Source organism: Heptranchias perlo, chromosome 5 (assembly GCF_035084215.1).
Source record: "Heptranchias perlo isolate sHepPer1 chromosome 5, sHepPer1.hap1, whole genome shotgun sequence".
Lineage (NCBI taxonomy): Eukaryota > Metazoa > Chordata > Chondrichthyes > Hexanchiformes > Hexanchidae > Heptranchias > Heptranchias perlo.
In genome coordinates, this window is record NC_090329.1 from 18490539 (window position 1) to 18513171 (window position 22633).

At 42.4% G+C, this 22633-nt stretch overlaps 1 protein-coding gene across 6 annotated transcripts in view; it reads right to left on the bottom strand.

The window, feature by feature from the left end:
• Positions 1-22633, bottom strand: part of phf3 (PHD finger protein 3) — a 125047-nt gene that overhangs the window by 21417 nt on the left and 80997 nt on the right. For all 6 annotated transcript variants that reach the window (XM_067984044.1, XM_067984043.1, XM_067984045.1 and 3 more), the window contains 5 exons: positions 21690-21818; positions 20073-20217; positions 13837-14032; positions 8559-8706; positions 6936-7025 (listed from right to left, as the gene is read on the bottom strand). In XM_067984044.1, coding sequence (XP_067840145.1) covers positions 6936-7025; positions 8559-8706; positions 13837-14032; positions 20073-20217; positions 21690-21818 — 708 coding nt within the window. The remainder of the gene's footprint in view (positions 1-6935; positions 7026-8558; positions 8707-13836; positions 14033-20072; positions 20218-21689; positions 21819-22633) is intronic.

Consider the following 22633-nt stretch of genomic DNA (forward strand, 5'->3'; position numbering starts at 1 on the left):
GCATTCCAGAGTGACCCACTCACAATGGCCTGAAATGGTTGGGTTTGTACTCAACAATTCTACCGTTGTTTATTAATGAACACTTCAAATCCTAACTTTTCCTAACTTTTTCCCCAGAGCGGCAGTGGACCTGAGAGTAGAAGACTGAGATTGGGGAATAAAAGCAGCAGCAGGCCTGCAACAAGAGACAACTACTGTGCGACGTCACAGGTGAGGCAGGAGAGTCCGAGAGGTGAGCACAGTATAAAAGGAGAGACCTAGAGCGGGAGGAGAGTCTGAGAGTCTAAGGCAAGTCATGGCAGCACAGCTCGCACCCGTGATATGCTCCTCCTGCACTATGTGGGAAGTCATGGACACTATCAGTGTCCCTGGCGACCATGTGTGCAGGAAGTGTGTCCAGCTGCAGCTACTGGCTAACCGTCTATCGGAGCTGGAGTTGCGGGTGGATTCACTGTGGAGCATCCGCGATGCTGAGACTATCGTGGATAGCACGTTCAAGTGAGGTGGTCACGCCGCAGGTAAAGAGTACACAGGCAGAAAGGAAATGGGTGACCCCCAGGCAGAGTAAAAGGACCAGGCAGGTAGAGTAGGAGTCCCCTGGGGCCATCTCCCTCTCAAACAGATATTCTGCTTTAGATAATGTTGGGGGAGATGGCTCATCAGGGGAATGCAGCAAGAGCCAGGTTCGGGGCACCACGGGTGGCTCTGCTGTACAGGAGGGGAGGAAGAAGAGTGGTAGGGCTATAGTGATAGGGGATTCAATTGTAAGGGGAACAGATAGGCGTTTCTGCGGCCGCAAACGTGACTCCAGGATGGTATGTTGCCTCCCTGGTGCTAGGGTCAAGGATGTCACGGAGCGGCTGCAGGGCATTCTGGAGGGGGAGGGTGAACAGCCAGTAGTCGTGGTCCATATTGGTACCAACGACATAGGTAAAAAAAGGGATGAGGTCCTGCAAGGTGAATTTAAGGAGTTAGGAGATAAATTAGAAAGCAGGACTTCAAAGGTAGTGATCTCAGGATTACTACCGGTGCCACGTGCTAGTGAGTATAGGAACAGGAGAATAGACAGGATGAATGCGTGGCTGCAGGGATGGTGTAGGAGGGAGGGATTTAGATTCCTGGGACATTGGGACCGGTTCTGGGGAAGGTGGGACTTGTACAAGCGTGACGGGTTACACCCGAGCAGGACCGGGACCAATTTCCTCGCGGGGGTGTTTGCTAGTGCTGTTGGGAAAGGTTTAAACTAGAGTGGCAGGGGGATGGGAACCTGAGCGGGGAGACAGAAGGGAATAAAATTGAGAGCAGCAAGAAAGGGGAAGACCCAGGGGAAATCTACAATACAAATAGTACAAACAGTTGTTCAAGAACAAGTGAGAGGGAAAAGCGTAGAGCAGCGGAAAGAAAGTGTACTTTAGGCACGACAGATAAAATAAAAACTAGAAGGCGTAAGGCGATTAACCCAGCATCAAAGCTGTGGCAGGGGGTTGGGAACCTGAGCAGGGAGACAGAGGAAAGCGTGTCAGGAAGGGACAGAAGGTATGGAGTAAAAGGTAAAGTGTTAAAAAAGGAAAAAGCAGGAACTAAGTGTCACAAAACATATTTGAAAGTTCTTTATCTGAATGCACGTAGCATTCGTAACAAAATGGACGAGTTAACGGCACAAATAACTACGTATGGGTATGATCTTGTGGCCATTACAGAAACATGGCTGCAGAGTGACAACAACTGGGAATTAAATATGCCAGGGTATTTAACAATCAGGAAGGACAGGCAGGAAGGAAGGAAGGGGAGGTGGGGTGGCTATGTTAATAAAGGAAGGAATCACTGTAATACAGAGAAATGATATTGGGACAAAGGATCAGGATAATGAAACAGTTTGGGTAGAGATAAGGAACAATAGTGGGCGTAGTATATAGGCCTCCTAATAGTTGCAACTCTGCTGGAAGAAGTATTAATCAGGAAATAGTCGGGGCATGTAATAAAGGAACAGCTATAATTATGGGGGATTTTAACTATCATATTAACTGGACAAATCAAATTGGGCAGGGCAGCCTTGAGGAAGAGTTTATTGAGTGTATTAGGGATGGATTTCTTGAGCAGTATGTAACTGATCCTACAAGGGGGCAAGCAACCTTGGACCTGGTCCTGTGTAATGAGCCAGGATTAATTAATAATGTCCTAGTTAAGGATCCCCTTGGAATGAGTGACCATAACATGGTTGCATTCCATATCCAATTAGAGGGTGAGAAGGTTGGTTCTCAAACAAGCGTACTGAGCTTGAATAAAGGAGACTATGATGGTATGAGAGCGGAATTGATTAAAGTGGACTGGGAAAATAGATTAAAGGGTAAGACGGTACATGAGCAGTGGTGTTCATTCACGGAGTTATTTTACAACTTTCAAAAAATATATATTCCACTGAGGAAAAAAGGGTGTAAAAGAAAAGGATAGTGGGAGGATAGAAGATTGGGAAGTCTTCAAAAGACAGCAAAAAGTAACTAAAGGATTAATTAAGAAAGGGAAGATAGATTATGAAAATAAATTAGCAAAAAATATAAAAACAGATAGCAAGAGTTTCTACAGTTATATAAAAAGAAAAAGGGTGACTAAGGCAAACGTAGGTCTGTTAGAGGATGAGACCGGGAAATTAATGGTGGGAAACATGGAGATGGCAAAAATGCTGAACAAATATTTTGTTTCAGTCTTTACGGTAGAGGACACTAAGAATATCCCAACACTGGACAAACAGGGGGCTCTGGGGGGGAGGAGCTAAATACGATTAAAATCACTAAGGAGTTGGTACTCAGTAAATTAATGGGACTCAAGGCGGATAAATCCCCTGGACCTGATGGCTTACATCCTAGGGTCTTGAGGGAAGTGGCAGTAGGGATTGTGGATGCTTTGGTAATAATTTTCCAAAATTCTCTGGACTGGACAAAGGTCCCGGCAGATTGGAAAACTGCTAATGTAACACCCTTATTTAAAAAGGGTAGTAGGCAGAAGGCTGGAAGTTATAGACCAGTTAGCCTAACATCTGTGGTGGGTAAAATTTTGGAGTCTACTATTAAGGAGACAGTAGCGGAATATTTGGATAAACATAATTTAATAGGACAAAGTCAGCATGGCTTTACGAAGGGGAAGTCATGTCTGACAAATTTGCTTGAGTTCTTTGAGGACATAACTTACAGGGTGGATAAAGGGGAACCAGTGGACGTAGTGTATTTAGACTTCCAGAAGGCATTCGACAAGGTGCCACATAAAAGATTATTGCTCAAGATAAAGAATCACTGGATTGGGGGTAATATTCTGGCATGGGTGGAGGATTGGTTATCTAACAGGAAGCAGAGAGTTGGGATAAATGGTTCATTCTCGGACTGGCAACCAGTAGCCAGTGGTGTTCCGCAGGGGTCGGTGCTGGGTCCCCAACTCTTTATAATCTATATTAACGATTTGGAGGAGGGGACCGAGTGTAACATATCAAAGTTTGCAGACGATACAAAGATGGGAGGGAAAGTGGAGAGTGAGGAGGACATAAAAAACCTACAGGGGGATTTAGACAGGCTGGGTGAGTGGGCGGAGATTTGGCAGATGCAATACAATATTGGAAAATGTGAGGTTATGCACTTTGGCAGGAAAAAATCAGAGAGCAAGTTATTATCTTAATGGCAAGAAACTGGAAAGTACTGCAGTACAAAGGGATCTGGGGGTCCGAGTGCAAGAAAATCAAAAAGTTAGTATGCAGGTGATCAAGAAGGCCAACGGAATGTTGGCTTTTATTGCTAGGGGGATAGAATATAAAAACAGGGAGGTATTGCTGCAGTTATATAAGGTATTGGTGAGACCACACCTGGAATACTGCATACAGTTTTGGTGTCCATACTTAAGAAAAGACATACTTGCTCTCGAGGCAATACAAAGAAGGTTCACTCGGTTAATCTCGGGGATGAGGGGGTGGACATATGAGGAGAGGTTGAGTAGATTGGGACTCTACTCATTGGAGTTCAGAAGAATGAGAGGCGATCTTATTGAAACATATAAGATTGTGAAGGGGCTTGATCGGGTGGATGCGGTAAGGATGTTCCCAAGGATGGGTGAAACTAGAACTAGGGGGCATAATCTTAGAATAAGGGGCTGCTCTTTCAAAACTGAGATGAGGAGAAACTTCTTCACTCAGAGGGTAGTAGGTCTGTGGAATTTGCTGCCCCAGGAAGCTGTGGAAGCTACATCATTAAATAAATTTAAAACACAAATAGACAGTTTCCTAGAAATAAAGGGAATTAGGGGTTACGGGGAGCGGGCAGAAAATTGGACATGAATTTAGATTTGAGGTTAGGATCAGATCAGCCATGATCTTATTGAATGGCGGAGCAGGCTCGAGGGGCCGATTGGCCTACTCCTGCTCCTATTTCTTATGTTCTTATAATCACTTTGGTAACCAGCTTGGTTTCAAGCCCCTGACTTATTGTTGAGAAAAAAATGCTGAATTTACCGTACAATATTAAGGGTGAATTTCCATGCGAGTTCTCCAGTTAGTCACTGTAATTTCGGAAACCCGGGAAAAACAGCACAGCCCGTTGTAACAAAGTGAAAGCAGGTGAGGAGAGCCCCTGTGGAAATTCACCCCCATTATGTTTAAAAATCCAGTTTAGGCAACACATGGAAAATCTAAATTGTTAGTCCTTTTCAATGCAATGGACAAACCAGCAATAAAGTACATCCTCAATGGCCACTGTATGAGTGACATAATTTCAAGCTTCCATTAGCCTGCAGAGATTCAACTGGGAAATCCCAATTGCTCCTCATTAATTCCTCAGCCATTATCTTTACTTTTAAGAAAGCCTCTCTTTACAAAAGCTCATATGGCCCAGTCTTTGTAGTGGTGTGTGTAGCCACAGTGCTTACCAAAACTCTAATTGTGAGTAATTGCTCAACAAATGCTTCAGAAAGAACACCTGCAGGTTCTGCCTCCCTTACCCAAGTTTTGATTTCATTGATGTGTCTGTGATTCAGTGAAGTAACGAACAATCTGTTCAAAATATGGGGAATGGACTGGGAATTTGCGCTTTGAATACAGTAAGTGGCTCATTCAATAAATCAGTGATTTATAATAAGCCAGGTCACTGGTTTGCAGTTTTCACAGAGAGATGGAATGTGATCCCCAAACATTTCAAAAATCAGAGAATCCCATATCAGTTACTTCAAACAGATGACCCTGATTAGAGAGTAGCAACTCCTTTGTATATTAGAGGCATGGCGACTATATTCCCATTTTCACGAAAAGAAACAAAATTGCAGAATGTGATCCCAAAACACCGATAAAAATCCAAGAATCCCATCTATTGACAACCTTTGTTCAGCCACTGTAAACCAGTGGCCCTGACAAAAAGTGGTGTTCTCTGAACCACACTGAATTATGAGAGGCAGAATCTTTCAGACAGGGAGGGAGGAAGATGAGGTGTGAAAATGATGATAGTTTGTTCATGGGGAAAAAATATTTCAGTAGAGCGTATTGCTTTTACAACCATTATTTTCTAATTTAGTGACTTATAGGTAATGCAACAGCAAATGGAATTACTGTGCTTCCTTATCTAAGCACTTACATTGATCACTAATTTGACAAGCAATTAGCACTACAAATTTACTCACATCTAATGCGAACAAGAGATAATGTTCTTCCTGTTTCTGTATTCACAGCAGGAATTTCGCTTTCACAACCTCTAAGAAAACCACTGATCCCTTCTGCAACCTTTTTTCTCATGTATTTAATTCTGCAAAACTTGTTCTTACGTTTTTTGATTTTATTTGCATCTGGAATTTAGTTATGGTTGTTTAATTCACACTTCTGATGCATTTTATTATCATCTCTTGGGTGCTCCCCATGTCATGCAACATTTGTGAGGAAAAGGATGAACTACTAATTGACATGTCCGGTTCTCCACCTCTGATATTCTACAGTAGTCGTTAGGAGATGCATGACAGCAGGCTTGGGTGGCTCATGTTTCCATTTTTCTCACTCTGAAGAGGCATCTAGCTCCCATTCAGCATCTCTACGTGCCAGCACCGCAAGAGCAGGAACTTAGGAAATTCTAAGCAAAAGCTCGGATCCTACCTCTCTTCATGGAGCACCAATGCATTGTGCTACTGTATCACCACAAGTTCTACCCATTTTAATTTTATTCTAGATGCCACTTAATCTCCTGACCTACTTAATATATTAAAGTATATACAGAATAATTCATTTACTAGTCATTTGCTCATGGTGACAGCTTGCAGTCCCTCTCACATTATGCCACATGCCTTCAGGCCACTAGAGCCAAAAATAGCTGTAGAACTATAGGTTTAATAAATCCTGGAAATTATACAAAACAATAACCAGCACTCATTTTAAAATAGCAATTCAATCGCTGGGTTCTGTTAGCATTCTTAAACTGCTCTTGCTTCACTCCTATGATTAATGACATTAGCTTCACTGCTGCTTTGTAATTTAATGTCACCTCTCTATTATCCAATATCGACATTTGGCTTGCAAATTGGACACGAAAATGAGTGTTCTACTGCAATAAACTAGAGTAGATTTTTACAAATTAGTGCTCATGACACAGGGCTCTGTATGATGAAAGCAAATATTGGGAGTTCAGGTGTAGACGTCAATGCGTCCTATGCAATTTGGCATCTGTTTAAAATTAATGGATAGAGTCATGTAGGGCGTGCTGACCTCCTCGCCCACATTCCAGACATGAGCACCTGTCACACTAAGCACTGTACCCGGAACACTAGTTCATAAATCTACCCTTCTAATTCCTGATATTACTAACAAACTGTAATAGGAAACATCAACTAGTGCATTAATACAAGACTCTGAACCTGTATGTGTTTCTCTCTCACAATTTTAAATTTTTTAGACCACTGCATTCAAGTCCTTTTTCAGAGCATACCTTAGTTCCTGAAGCTTTTATCTTGTCCACATAGTCCCAAACCATCTGAGGAGGAATCCTACCTCCTACTTGTATTGTATCTGGCAAATCCTTTTGGGGGGAAAGATATAGTGCATTAATTAAACCATGTATAAAACATACAGCAACTTTCAAGTTTATTAATTCTCCTTGCCTTTGCAATTAATTTTCTCTCCTCCAGCAGTCCCCTCTTCCGTAGGTCATAATGTACCTCAGTCGATAAGACAAACTCCCAGGTTACTGATAATGGCATTCCTTACCAAGAGGGTTGCGATCGATCGTAAGTTGGTTATGATTTCCTCCTCCCATTGAGGATGCCCCTCACCAGCACCTTCCACCGACAAGGTGGGCTAGATTTTAAACTAGTAATGGGGAAAACCTGGGCAGAAACTTTCACATGTTTACTGCATTTCTCAATTTTTCTTTCTCCCATTGGACTTTCCAACACCAGGCATCTCCCATGGCTGAGAAACAGCACTGCCTTCTTCCCAGCCCTCTACTAATGCTGTTCTACAATCAGCTAAAAGAAAGTAAGATTTCTCTTCCTTCTTTATGGAGAAGTGCCTAAACTCTGCTTGAACCTTTCACTAGATCAATGTGATTGAGACTGGGAATTAAGGGGTTGCCGGGACAGGGGGGGATTTGGGAGGAGCAGGGGAGAGGGGAATTGCAAGAGGGACAATTCTTCTCTCTCTCTCATTTCTATCACTGTGAACTGTGCATATTAACACGATCAATGGTGCAAAAATCAATAAATTGTTAACAAAATCACACACACTGGAGGCACTGATGTCCCGCCACTCCATGTCACCATGTTGCTCCAGCTTCCCTCCCTTTGCCCCCATTATATGTCCTGAAATCAAAGTAATAACTGCAAAAGTCATGCTTTCAATCAGTTACATTTTTTTGATACACTGAACAATGCTTAAGATATTGAAAAAATTTACCAAACTGACTTCTATGTGATTGATTTTCATTTATGTGCTCATCACAACGCAGTCTTTTTCTCCCTCAATAATTTTCACCCCCGCCCTCCCTCAAAGACGATGACTCCTTACTGGGGTCCAGCTCCACAAGATACAGACCAAGAGGATCAGGCTCAGCTGTGACATCCCACTACCCCATGCTGCAGTTGAATAGCCTCACTACTGAAGCTCACATATGAATAACGGCCATCTGGCTACTTAAGAGCAACTGTCACCCCGTGAACTGCATTCCAGCAAGAAGTCAACACCTTCTGGAGAAGAGAGAAAATTGATGGAAAAAAACAACTGTAACTCTAATAATAATATAAATACAAGTTGCTTCTACCATTCATCATATTAATGAAAGAGCAATTTAGCAACTGTTTTCATGCTAAGATAGCAAAAATTACAGCCTTCTTGATTTAATTTTTGTTACACAATACTTCAGCATTTTTTAGTTTATCATCTGAAGTATTATACAAGATGATCAAGCTGAACAAAACAATGTACTGGTTACTGAGCTTTATTTTGTTGCAATAAAGGTACAGATAGAATAATGAAAATGCACAAACTTTGAATGCTATAAAAAAAACTTGACTGTATTTGTAAAGTTAAAAAGGACACAAAATAGGTACAGCACCTCTGTTAGATGATCCACTGAGCCAGAGACTGGATAGGCTTTGGTAACAAACTTTGCCACACTAGGCATATTGATAAATCCCTTCCATAAAGAATCCAGTCGAGCTAGAAACCTTGATTCATCTTCTGCAATATCATATGCATCTGACCTGAATTTTAAAAATAATGAATTAAACTCAAATTTATCTCACTGGAACCAGGAATACTCCTACGTTTTAAAACAAAGATCAAGTTACAGTTTCTCACGCTATGTCATGATATGCTTTTGGGAACAACTTGCATTTATATACTACCTTGAAAGTGGAACAACATTCCAAAGCACTTTACAGGGGACAAATAAACATGAAAAGACACCAAGCCAAGATAAAAGAGGTGAAAGCTTAATCAAAAAATGGATTTTGAGGTTTAAAACACAGAAGGTAATTCAGCCCATCACATCTGTGCCAGCTCTTTGCTAGCGCAATCCATAGCTAATTGCGCGGACCTGTTCTCTCCCTTAGGACTGCATCTTCCTCTGCTTCAAATGTTTATCTATTTATCCCTTTAAAGATGAAATGGTGTTTGCCTCAACTACTCTGAGGCAAGTCATCCCATGCTCCAACAACTCTCTATGCAGGGCAATTTCTCCTAACACCCCTCTTCACTCAAAATGATAATGGTAAATTGATGACCTGTGTTGCTGACTTCCCAGCCAAAGGAAATAGTTTTGGGTGGTCAGGAGTGGGGCAGAGAGGAAATCAAGGGAGCAGGAGGTGAGTCTCATAGAATTATTAGTTTAGAGAGGGTGAGGATGAGATGAGAGGGAAACTACAGAATATCATGGAATCATGTGAAGGGTAAGTCAGAGACTGGGGTGTGGTCAGGAATGGGGTGGAAAGAGAAGCAGAAGTGACAGCAGCTGCTTGACTCAACCTTAGAGACAATGGGCGAGATTTTGCTGAGCACCGAATGAATGTCGCCCGCCGTTCGTTCAGCCTTTTTAAAAAAATTCATTCATGGGATGTGGGCGCCGCTGGTAAGGCCAGCATTTATTGCCCATCCCTAATTGCCATCAAGATGGTGGTGAGACGCCCCCTTGAACCGCTGCAGTCTGTGTGGTGAAGGTTCTCCCACAGTGCTGTTAGGTAGGGAGTTCCAGGATTTTGACCCGGCGACGATGAAGGAACAGCGATATATTTCCAAGTCGGAATGGTGTGTGACTTGAAGGGGAACGTGCAGGTGGTATTGTTCCCATGTGCCTGCTGCTCTTGTCCTTCCAGGTGGTAGAGGTCGTGGGATTGATGGTGCTGTCGAAGAAGCCTTGGTGAGTTGCTGCAGTGCATCCTGTGGATGGTACACACTGCAGTCACGATGCGCCAGTGGTGGAGGGAGTGAATGTTTAGGGTGGTGGATGGGGTGCCAATCAAGCGGGCTGCTTTGTCCTGGATGGTGTAGAGCTTCTTGAGTTTTGTTGGAGCTGCACTCATCCAGGCAAGTGGAGAGTATTCCATCACGCTCCTGACTTGTGCCTTGTAGATGGTAGAAAGGCTTTGGGGAGTCAGGAGGTGAGTCATTCACCGCAGAATACCCAGCCTCTGACCTGCTCTTGTAGCCGCAGTATTTATGTGGCCGGTCCAGTTAAGTTTCTGGTCAATGGTGACCTCCTGGCACTTGTCTGGCACAAATGTCATTTGCCACTTATCAGCCCAAGCCTGGATGTTGTCCAGGTCTTGCTGCATGCGGGCACGGACTGCTTCACTATCTGAGAGGTTGTGAATGGAACTGAACACTGTGTATTCGTCAGCAAACATCCCCATTTCTGACCTTATGATGGAGGGAAGTCATTGATGAAGCAGCTGCAGTCCTGCACGTTCCCCTTCAAGTCACACACCATTCCGACTTGGAAATATATCGCTGTTCCTTCATCTTCGCTGGGTCAAATTCCTGGCACTCCCTACCTAACAACACTGTGGGAGAACCTTCACCACACGGACTGCAGTGGTTGGGCCTAGGACACTGCCCGAAGGAACCCCTGCAGCAATGTCCTGGGGCTGAGATGATTGGCCTCCAACAACCATTACCACCTTCCTTTGTGCTAGGTATGACTCCAGCCACTGGAGAGATTTCCCCTTGATTCCCATTGACTTCAATTTTACTAGGGCTCCTTGATGCCACACTCGATCAAATGCTGCCTTGATGTCAAGGGCAGTTACTCTCACCTCACCTCTGGAATTCAGCTCTTTTGTCCATGTTTGGAACAAGGCTGTAATGAAGCCTGGAGCTGAGTGACCCTGGAGGAACCCAAACTGAGCATCGGTGAGCAGGTCATTGGTGAGTAAGTGCTGCTTGATCACCTTCCATCACTTTGCTGATGATTGAGAGTAGATTGATGGGGAGGTAATTGGCCTGATTGGATTTGTCCTGCTTTTTGTGGACAGGACATAACTGGGCAATTTTTCACATCGTCAGGTAGATGCCAGTGTTGTAGCTGTACTGGAACAGTTTGGCTAGGGGCGCAGCCAGTTCTGCAGCACAAGTCTTCTGCACTACAGCCGGGATGTTGTTGGGGCCCATAGCCTTTGTTGTATCCAGTGCACTCAGCCGTTTCTTGATATCACGTGGAGTGAATCGAACTGACTGAAGACTGGCTTCTGTGATGGTGGGGATATTGGGAGTAGGCCGAGATGGATCATCCACTCGGCACTTCTGGCTGAAGATGGTTGCAAACGCTTCAGCCTTGTCTTTTGCACTCACATGCTGGACTCTGCCATCATTGAGGATGGGGATGTTTACAGGGCCTCCTCCTCCCATTAGTTGTTTAATTATCCACCACCATTCACTTGCACTTGCCCATAGACTTTCTATGAGCTGTTGCACGACAAGTTCCCGGAAATTAAGAGACCCAAACAGTGCGGCTCGGGATGATCTAATCGAGGTGTTTAAAATGATAAAGGGATTCGATAGTTTCTCTGTATCTACCCTATCTCCTCTGGTGGGGGAAACCAGAACAAGGGGGCATAATTTTAAAATTAGAGCTAGGCCATTTAGGAGTGAAATCAGGAAGCACTTTTTCACACAAAGGGTAGTGGAAATCTGGAACTCCACCAAAAGGCTGTGGATGCTGGGTCAATTGAAATTTTTAAGACTGAGATAAATAGATTTTTGTTAGGTAAGGGTATCAAGGGATATGGAGCAAAGTTGGGAAAATGGAGTTGAGGTACAGATCAGGGCATGATCTAATAGAATGGTAGAACATACTCAAGGGGCTGAATGGCCTACGCAAGTTTATTTATTTTTTATTCGTTCATGGGATGTGGGTGTCGCTGACGAGGCCGGCATTTATTGCCCATCCCTACTTGCCCTTGAGAAGGTGGTGGTGAGCCGCCTTCTTGAACCGCTGCAGTCCGTGTGATGAAGGTTCTCCCACAGTGCTGTTAGGTAGGGAGTTCCAGGATTTTGACCCAGCGACGATGAAGGAACGGCGATATATTTCCAAGTCGGGATGGTGTGTGACTTGGAGGGGAACGTGCAGGTGGTGTTGTTCCCATGTGCCTGCTGCCCTTGTCCTTCTAGCTGGTACAGGTCGCGGGTTTGGGAGGTGCTGTCGAAGAAGCCTTGGCGAGTTGCTGCAGTGCATCCTGTGGATGGTACACACTGCAGCCATTGTGCACCGGTGGTGAAAGGAGTGAATGTTTAGGGTGGTGGATGGGGTGCCAATCAAGCGGGCTGCTTTGTCCTGGATGGTGTCGAGCTTCTTGAGTGTTGTTGGAGCTGCACTCGTCCAAGCAAGTGGGGAGTATTCCATCACACTCCTGACTTGTGCCTTGTAGATGGTGGAAAGGCTTTGGGAAGTCAAGAAGTGAGTCACTCGCCGCAGAATACCCAGCCACTGACCTGCTCTTGTAGCCACAGTATTTATGTGGCTGGTCCAGTTAAGTTTCTGGTCAATGGTGACCCCCAGGATGCTGATGGTGGGGGATTTGGCGATGGTAATGCCATTGAATGTCAAGGGGAGGTGGTTAGACTCTCTCTTGTTGCAGATGGTCATTGCTTGATACTTGTCTGGTGGGAATGTTACTTGCCACTTATCAGCCCAAGCCTGGATGTTGTCCAGGTCTTGCTGCATGCGGGCTCGGACTGCTTCATTATTTGAGCAGTTGCGAATGGAACTGAACACTGTGCAATCATCAGCGAACATCCCCATTTCTGACCTTATGATGGAGGGAAGTTCATTGATGAAGCAGCTGAAGATGGTTGGGCCTAGAACACTGCCCTGAGGAACTCCTGCAGCAATCCTGGGGTTGAGATGATTGGCCTCCAACAACTATTACCATCTTCCTTTGTGCTAGGTATGACTCCAGCCACTGGAGAGTTTTCCCCCTGATTCCCACTGACTTCAATTTTACTAGGGCTCCTTGGTGCCACACTCGGTCAAATGCTGCCTTGATGTCAAGGGCAGTCACTCTCACCTCACCCTATCTCCCTATGTGCAAATAGGCAGCTAAGTTTGCCTATAAATCGACAATAACTACACTTCAAAGTAGTCCTGAGGTTGTTCGTTCTTTCTTTTCCTTCTCTGCTGCACCCAGCAATCCTGGATATCCATTTTATACTGGTGGCAATGTGCATGGCTGCAAATGATGGAAAATGGTACATATGAGACCACTGTTTCATCACTTCATTTCCATGCATCATCCAAAAAGGGGCTGATGCTTCTGCTGGCAATGACGATGGAAAATGCAGTGGGTTCTAAAGTGGAAAGAGATCTGGCGTTATAAATCTCTATCATATTTCCTGTTCTGCCACACCCCCCTTCCCTCAATTAGAGTCACCAAATTGGGTGGAGGCCAGTGGAAAATCTAGGATATTGCGTCACTTAAGTCTCCCAATTAAACACCAATACTCAGATAATGAGTTAATTCCTTAAAGAGTGTACACAAGCACAAACAGACAACACAGTGTTCCCCTCTTGCCATTGTTCAAAAGGGTCTGAAAGTCTGATAAGAGGATGTTATTTTACAACCTTTGATAAAATACTTCATGACTATTTCAAATTACTTAGATGGTGGACAACCTTACAACATTAAGACTAATTTCTCATGGTGCTGAAGGAAGAACTAAATAAAAAAAACAAGTTTCATTATTTTTTTGATTACAGCTTTGAATCAGCAATTGAGCTTTATGATGCAGTAATAGTAATGCTTGCATGAAAATATTAATGAGTACTGGATTACTGAAGCATTCTCGTCTATGCACAAATTGAGAGTACTACAGTGACATCTCGAATAAATGATCCTTACCTTGTCACAGAGGAGATTGATAGCTGTGGTGATTCTGGTCTCTCTTCCACTGTCGCATCAAGAGACAAAATGCTGGAAGCAGAGGAAAGGGCGTCTGCCAAAAAGGCCGTTTCTGCCTCAACATCTGACTGGCGTCTCATCACACTTGTGGCCACTTTCGGCAGAGGCAGTTCCTCAACGGGTGGAGCCATTCGACCTGAAAATGAAATCATATTACAAGGAATCCCATCGCAATTCATATTTTAAAAAAATCTAATCACTAAATCAAGGAATATGCTCAGTCATATACATATAAAGCATTAAGCCATTTAAAAATATTTCAGCACCTCACATCACTATTGATGGTTTTGTGGTCTCTGAATATCTTCTTGCCCTTGTATTTGACCAGGCTGAAATTAGTTGGAAGTCAGAAAACTAATAAAACATTCAACTTAGAAGCAACTTTCATTGGCTTCTTCTGTGGTGAGCTAATTGCAGTTTCAGCTCAAATTAACTGTTAGTATTATGTGGCAGACTTATTTCTAGGAAGGTTCGTAACTCCACACATCCTCTCACCTGGCAACCAAGCTCAGCTCCTGACACAAAATACAAATTTTGGGTCTCTTAAAAGAAAAACATTATTGCTTGACAAACTTTCCAATGTAAAAGCAGGGAAGTTATGCTAAACCTTTATAAATCACTGGTTATGTTCTAGCTGGAGTATTATGTCCAATTCAGGGCATCACACTTCAGGATGTCAAGCTCTTAGAGAGGGTGCAGAAGAGATTTACTAGAATGGTACCAGGGATGAGGGACTTCAGTTAAGTGAACAGACTGGAGAAGCTGGGGTTGTTCTCCTTAGAGAAGAGAAGGTGAAAGGGAGATTTAAAAGAGGTGTTCAAAATCATGAAGGGTTTTGATTGAGTAAATAAAGAGAAACTGTTTCCAGTGGCAGAAGGGTCAGTAACCAGAGGACACAGATTTTAAGGTTATTAGCAAAAGAACCAGGGGCAAGATGAGGACATTTTTTTTTAACACAGCAAGTTATGATGATCTGGAATGCACTGCCTGCAAGGGTGGTGGAAGCAGGTTAATAGTCATTTTCAAAAGGGAATTGGATAAATACTTGAAGGAGAAAAATTTGCAGGGCAATGGGACTAATTGGATCGCTCTTTCAAGAATGACAAGTAGGCAAAAAAACTGAATCGAATATTGCACAATATGTAGCCTCATTCACTTACAATGGACTTCGTTCATCCAAAACAGATAACCCACACAAACTGCATCTACCCAAACCAAAAAACATCAGCAAGGTTCATCTGTACAAACCAGCAAATGTTTCACGTTAACAAATTTGGTCGCTCATATGCAACTAAGTTCCTCCAGCAGGCAGCATACCTTGGATCACATCTACAATCTGTCAGACCCGATTTGTCCAGTTACACCAACCATCTGACATATCAGGCAGCGGGGCATTGGGACTAACTGGATTGCTCTTATAAAGAGCCAGCATGGGCTCAATGGCCTCCTTCTCTGCTGTAACCATTCTATGATCAGACAAATCAGGTCTGCACAGATAACAAAAGCAAAATACTGCAGATGCTGGAAATCTGAAATAAAAACAGAAAATGCTGCAAACACTCAGGTCAGGCAGTATCTGTGGAGAGAGAAACAGCGTTAACGTTTCAGGACGATGACCTTTCATCAGAACTGGAAGAAGTTAGCCTCTAACTTCTTTCGGTTCTGACGAAATGTCATCAACTTAAAATGTTAACACTGTTTTTCTCTCCACAGTTGCTGCCTGACCTGCAGATAAGTCCACTGTAAGCAGCTTAAACTGTACTGGAATTATACTTCTGCATTGATGCTGCCTACAATATAGGTGTCCAATAATTCTGATGCACCCCCAGCAGGAACTGAGTGGTTCAGTCAGTTAATGCTTATTTTAATGAGTGCTATTGCCTGGTAAAGGGCCTTTAGATGCAATACCAGATTGTGTAATGCCCCAACAATTGATGTTCCTTGTGTCACTAAACACATTGCCACATATGCATAATAGGACTAATGGCTCTCCTTATGTGCTGTAATTTCTATGATTCTGAACCTTTTTTGCCCCCGCCCCCAATTTTCTCACCTCTCCTGTGGCAAACAGTGCATACTACAACATAAAATGTTCAGACCAGTCAAAATAACAGCAGTTTACAAAGCATTCTTCTGCTCATTCGAGGAACTTAACTTATTTAAACACTCCCAGTAACCAAGACCAATCAACACAAAGCTAGCTTGATTGCCAGAGTGTATCAATATTGGCTCTAGCAGTCACCCAAGGTCTTGTTCCTGTGTGAAACCAGTAGGACCTCAATGTCATTGTTGGCAAGTACACCTGTTGAGTGTCATTATCTAAGGATGGGATTATCACAACTATGTTGAATAAGCCCAACTGATTTTTGGCTTGGGTTAAATGGAACTTGGACTATTTAAGCCTGAAATTTGAATCTCAAAAACAGAAGGCAATGTAAAAATTATTAGAATATATTTGGTATACAGACACATGCAGTTGCTACTGAAGTATAATTAAATAAGTTAAATAGTTTCAGATGATTCTCCATGATAACGTCCTTGAGTTGAGTTGCTCTCTAAAGGACAATAAAAGTCCAGATGGGAAAAACTATACATTTAAATAACATGCCTTCTCTTGCTAATTTCCCTATCCTCCCTAATCTGCCTCACTGAAAACATCACATATTCCATGTTTTCTATGAATATAAAATTGGTTTAAGAAAAGAAAACAGACAGTAGCCATCAACTGAAATTTCTCAGGCTGCAGTGGATTTACAAGTCATTTTTAATGTATAATGAAGGACATGAAATGAGATATAAGCAAACATCATCAAGTTTGCAAATTATACCTATACAAGAGGCTGGGCAAATAATGAGGAATGTGCAACCAGCTTCAAAAGGATTTGTAACTTTTAGGTAACTGGATCAGTAGGTGGCAAATGCAGTTCAATGCAGATCAGTGTAAAATATTTAGTGTTGGATCAAGTAACCAAAAGATGTCTATGTTATATGAAACAGTGGTGCCATGTGCTGACAAGGAATGAAATCTAGGGATTATAATGGATAAATCTAAGAAGCTGTCAACACTAATTTTGGTTGCAGTTAAAGAAAAAAAAAGGAAATATGGTACTGGGTTACATCAGCAGAATAACAGAGCACAAATTAGGAGAGTTTGGACTGTTGCTGCAGACGGAATTAGTCAGACCCTGTCTAGAGTAAGGGAAATGTAAGGAATCTTACAACACCAGGTTATAGTCCAACAATTTTATTTTAAAATCACAAGCTTTCGGAGATTATCTCCTTCGTCAGGTGAGTAGTGAATCACTACTCACCTGACGAAGGAGATAATCTCCGAAAGCTTGTGATTTTAAAATAAAACTGTTGGACTATAACCTGGTGTTGTAAGATTCCTTACATTTGTCCACCCCAGTCCATCACCGGCACCTCCACATCTAGAGTAAGGTGTACAGTTCTGATCACCTAATCATAGGGAGGACATTATTGCTGTAGAGAGAGTACGCAATAAGCACATGGTGATTCTGGGTATAAGGAACTTAAACCACGAGGAAAACTTACAGAAGTTGGGCTTGTTTTCTTTGGAAAAGAGGAGCTTGGAATTCATAATTTTGAAATTTTCAAGAGAATTTATAAAAATGATCCAGGCAAATTATTCACTATGGCAAAGGGTTCAAATAACATTGGAGTGGGGAGGTAGCTGATTTCAGTGGGATGAAAATTGGACGGGTTCTACCAGGGATGGGTGATACACTCTGCCAGATTGCTGCCACACCACAGCAGTGAAGGTAAAAATGAGCCCACAGGAAACATAACTTAAAAACTAGCAAGTTGGAGGTAAAAAGAAAAGTCAAGCAGAACCTTTTCACCCAAAGGATAACAGAATGGATGAGTTACCATGGAAACCAATTAAAATGGACATTTCATCTGGAGAGATGGATTAAGGGATGTGTAATTCAAATTATGTGCTCGCGTGGAGGGTAAACGCTGACATGGACTGGTTGGGCCAAATGGCTCATTTTTGTGTTGCAACTTCTTTATATTTCTGTGTGAGAATATGGGTAGATAGGATTCATCTATGAAAAAAGGATGAGTTTATTGGGCCTAGTGGCTTTTGCTGATTCCTAGAACTTCCTAGAGACTTGAACACTAAATCTAGGCAAACATTTCAGTGCAGTACTGAGGGAGGTGCCGTCTTTCATTGAGACTTTAAACTGAGGCCCCATCTGCCCTCTCAGTTGGATGTAAATGATCCCGCAGCACTATTCGAAGAAGAGCAAGGGAGATCTCCCCGGAGTCCTATCCCCATCGACCAACGTCACTAAAAAAAATTAGCTGGTCATTATCTCATTGCTGTTTGTTGGAACTTGCTGTGTGCAATTTTTTTTTATTCGTTCATTGGATGTGGGTGTCGCTGGCAAGGCCAGCATTTATTGCCCATCCCTAATTGCCCTCGAGAAGGTGGTGGTGAGCCGCCTTCTTGAACCGCTGCAGTCCGTGTGGTGAAGGTTCACCAACAGTGCTGTTAGGTAGGGAGTTCCAGGATTTTGACCCAGCGATGATGAAGGAACGGCGATATATTTCCAAGTCAGGATGGTGTGTGACTTGGAGGGGAACGTGCAGGTGGCGGTGTTCCCATGCATTTGCTTTTGCTGCCCTTGTCCTTCTAGGTGGTAGAGGTCACGGGTTTGGGAGTCGCTGTCGAAGAAGCCTTGGTGAGTTGCTGCAACGCATCTTGTAGATGGTACACATTGCAGCCATGGTGCGCGGTGGTGGAGGGCGTGAATGTTTAAGATGGTGGATGGGGTGCCAATCAAGCGGGCTACTTTGTCCTGGATGGTGTTGAGCTTCTTGAATGCTGTTGGAGCTGCATTCATCAAGGCAAATGGAGAGTATTCCGTCAGACTCCTGACTTGTGCCTTGTAGATGGTGGAAAGGCTCTGGAGAGTCAGGTGGTGAGTCATTCACCACAGAATACCCAGCCTCCGACCTGCTCTTGTAGCCAGAGTATTTACGTGGCTAGTCCAGTTAAGTTTCTGGTCAATGGTGACCCCCAAGATGTTGATGGTGGGGGATTCAACAATGGTAATGCCATTGAATGTCATGGGGAGGTGGTTAGACTCTTTCTTGTTGGAGATGGTCATTGCCTGGCACTTGTCTGGCACAAATGTTACTTGCCACTTATCAGCCCAAGCCTGGATGTTGTCCAGATCTTGCTTCATGCAGGCATGGACTGCTTCATTATCTGAGGGGTTGCAAATGGAATTGAACACTGTGCAATCATCAGCAAACATCCCCATTTCTGACTTTACGATGGAGGGAAGGTCATTGATGAAGCAGCTGAAGATGATTGGGCTCGGAGACTGCCCTGAGGAACTCCTGCAGCAATGTCCTGGGGCTGAGATGATTGGCCTCCAACAATCATAACCATCTTCCTATCTGCTAAGTGTGACTCCAGCCACTAGAGAGTTTTCCCCCTGATTCCCATTGACTTCAATTTTACTTGGGCTCCTTGGTGCCACACTCGGTCAAATGCTGCCTTGATGTCAAGGGCAGCCACTCTCACCTCACCTCTGGAATTCAGCTCTTTTGTCCATGTTTGGACCAAGGCTGTAATGAAGTCTGGAGCCGAGTGGTCCTGGCGGAACCCAAACTGAGCATCGGTAAGCAGATTATTGGTGAGTGAGTGCCACTTGATAGCGCTATCGACGACACCTTCCATCACTTTGCTGATGATTGAGAGTAGACTGATGTGGCGGTAATTGGCCGGATTGGATTTGTCCTGCTTTTTGCAGATAGGACATGCCTGGGCAATTTTCCACTTTGTCAGGTAGATGCCAGTGTTGTAGATGTACTGGAACAGCTTGGCTAGTGGTGGCCACATTTCCTACATTACAACAGTGACTACGCTTCAGAATAATTCACTGACTCTAAAGCACTTTGTCCTGAGATTGTGAAAGGCGCAATATAAATGCAAGTCTTTCTTTTTTTTCCATGAGCTTCACTAAATCAGGACATGCTGCTGGGTATTAGGCATGTCGAGCTTTCCCTGTAATACAAAGCTAATCTATTCAGGAATATATGCCAGTTTCAATATCTCAAATCCATTTAAAAATAAATTTGATACAATACTTTAATGTCTTTTGCAGACATACCCCTAAAAAAGTTAGCAACTCCATTACCTGTGCAAATTTTGCAATTCAAGTCAAAGAGGTGGTTTTTGTGCTGATGCGTAGTGTCATCTGTAGCATCTGTTGGGGTTTCTTCTTCAATCTCTTCCAATTTCTCTACAATAGGCTTTGGCTCCACAGTTTTTGGTTCAGCCTCCTAATAGAGTTCACAAGGTAAACATTTCACTTTAGCTGAGAAGATGGATCTTATTTTAGTACAGTAGAGCTTCAATAACAAAATGTTTAGTTTATTTGAATATACTTATGAATTATACACTGTGGTTAAATTCAGAATGAAAGTACACAATTTTCTTTAAATGGCTTTATATATGCAAAAGAGGCATTTGATTTGATAGTCAAATTGCCTTTCAAACACATTCAAAGTGCTAAGTCGTATGATATATAAGTGGACCTCATTTATTGTCTAATAGGTGGCAAAACAGATTCCAGTGAACAAAACAGCAGTCAAAAGGAAAAGAAGATTTTTTTTTGCTTTTATCAATGAAACAGAATCCAGTTAGGAAATGAACTTGTCACATTTTATCCTCCTCACAAAACACCTGACAAAATTCTCCACCACTTTGCAATACACAAAAATCAAACCACTTGCTTCATGCTTTCAACGGTAAATGTTGATACTGAACAATAGTATGCAGTTTTTAAGAAATAACATGCAACATGAGATACCAATCATTTCTAATTACTTTCATTTTTCTACCCTCATTTAAAACAAGCTACATTCTGAAGAGACTACTGTGACCGTGCAATTGAATGTGCAAAATGAATTCTGCTCTTCTTACTAGTATTGTAAATTAATCCTGTTTGTCCAATCCTGGTTTGATGCATCACCATCAAGCAATTTTGGAATAAAAATTGAAGTTCCAAGGAGTAAAAATCACCCTCATTTTACATTTTTTTATTTCACTGGTATTATTACAGAACAGGTGTATATTCTTCATTACTAACTCAATAATTAAATATATGAAAAATTGTGTAATGACAAATTTGCTGTCGACCGGTTTAACTAATTCAGGTATTTTAATAAGTAACTCATCTCGGTCAGTTGTTAAATGGTTCATAAAATTCTTGTTAGAATAGATGAACTACAATAAATTTGCTTACAAGGAACTGAAAAATCATGCAGACTTGTTAAATTAAGCAAGGTATTTTATGAAATAACGCCCCTGACATCAGCTTCGTGTGATGGGAGCACACATTGGTAACTCAGACGCAAAGGTCAACGTACCTCACACGGTTTTCTGTCCATTTATTTTAATGGACAGACAATAGGACATGGTGACCTCCACGCCCACATTCCCAATATGCGCTCTCTCCGTGCGAAGCTCCAGGCAGAGAGTGCCAATTCGTAAAATCAATATATTTGTTTCTGGCTGGCACGTTTTTTTTAGCTTCACGTATTACCGCAGACGCTGTAATCTCTGGAATTAGTCGATGTCATAAGGCCTTTTAACAACACGAAACTAGTCGGTAACACAAATGGCTACATGTAAATGAGTTCGAAAATAATTCATTATCACAAAATAAGATATTAACTAAATCTCGTTTCAGAGAATATAGAGAAATTTCTCAAAATATTCTACTCGAGACCTTATTGTGTTAATCATTTACCTCTGTAACTACCTCCTCAGGTTCTTTCATTGGTGTCTCACTCTCAATTTCTATTTCTCCTTTGTGTGTTATTTTTGTAATTGGTCGCCTTTCGACCTCCCTTTGTTCCTTTTCTATCATTTCAATCATCTGTGGATAAAATAAGCATATTTCACATACACTGTACTGACATTGCACAGGGAAGCTTATGAATACATAATGTAACAATCTGTACTCTGTCGAAATTATTTTCATTACAATAAATGAACATTTTATGAAAATTCCAATTCTACCAAATGTTGTAAGAACACACCAAGAGCATGCAACAGGAAATGGCATTATGCCTAACCAACATGCTCCTTTCATACACTGGCCTAGGTTTTCCAATTGCCGACAGTAACCCACTGAAATGAATGGGTTACCATTGGTGTTATGATCGGAAAACCTAGGCCACAATGTCAATCAAGCATATTATAGGTGCTTTTCCACTTATTTAAGCACTTAAAGAATGTTCTGCATAATCCCCCAAATGCAATCTAGCTAACCCCTGAAATATCTATCCATCTCAATTATTCAACCTAGCCAACTACTTTACACAGATGAGAATTTCTTGATCCATCTCGTCTCATGGAGTATTTAATCATCTCCCTCTAAGCTTATCCCTGTATCCCTCAATCCCATTCCTAACCAGATATTCAACCAGCTTTTTGATGGAGTTAATCAACAAGTATTAACTGGTTTTGCTGTGCGTCTTTTCCACATATCCTATTCTACAGGGAAAAACACTCATAAGCTCTAGTCTTAATTGAGGCTTGAAAGTGTTATACTTCTGTCATCCAGTTCTACGTTCCATCCAAATTAAACAGCCTGTCTATATTTACATTATTTATGTCTCTCGGTGTTCTAAAGAGCTGTCAGCTCTATGAATCTCTCTTCGTAAATTAGAACTACAAGTCCAGAATCAT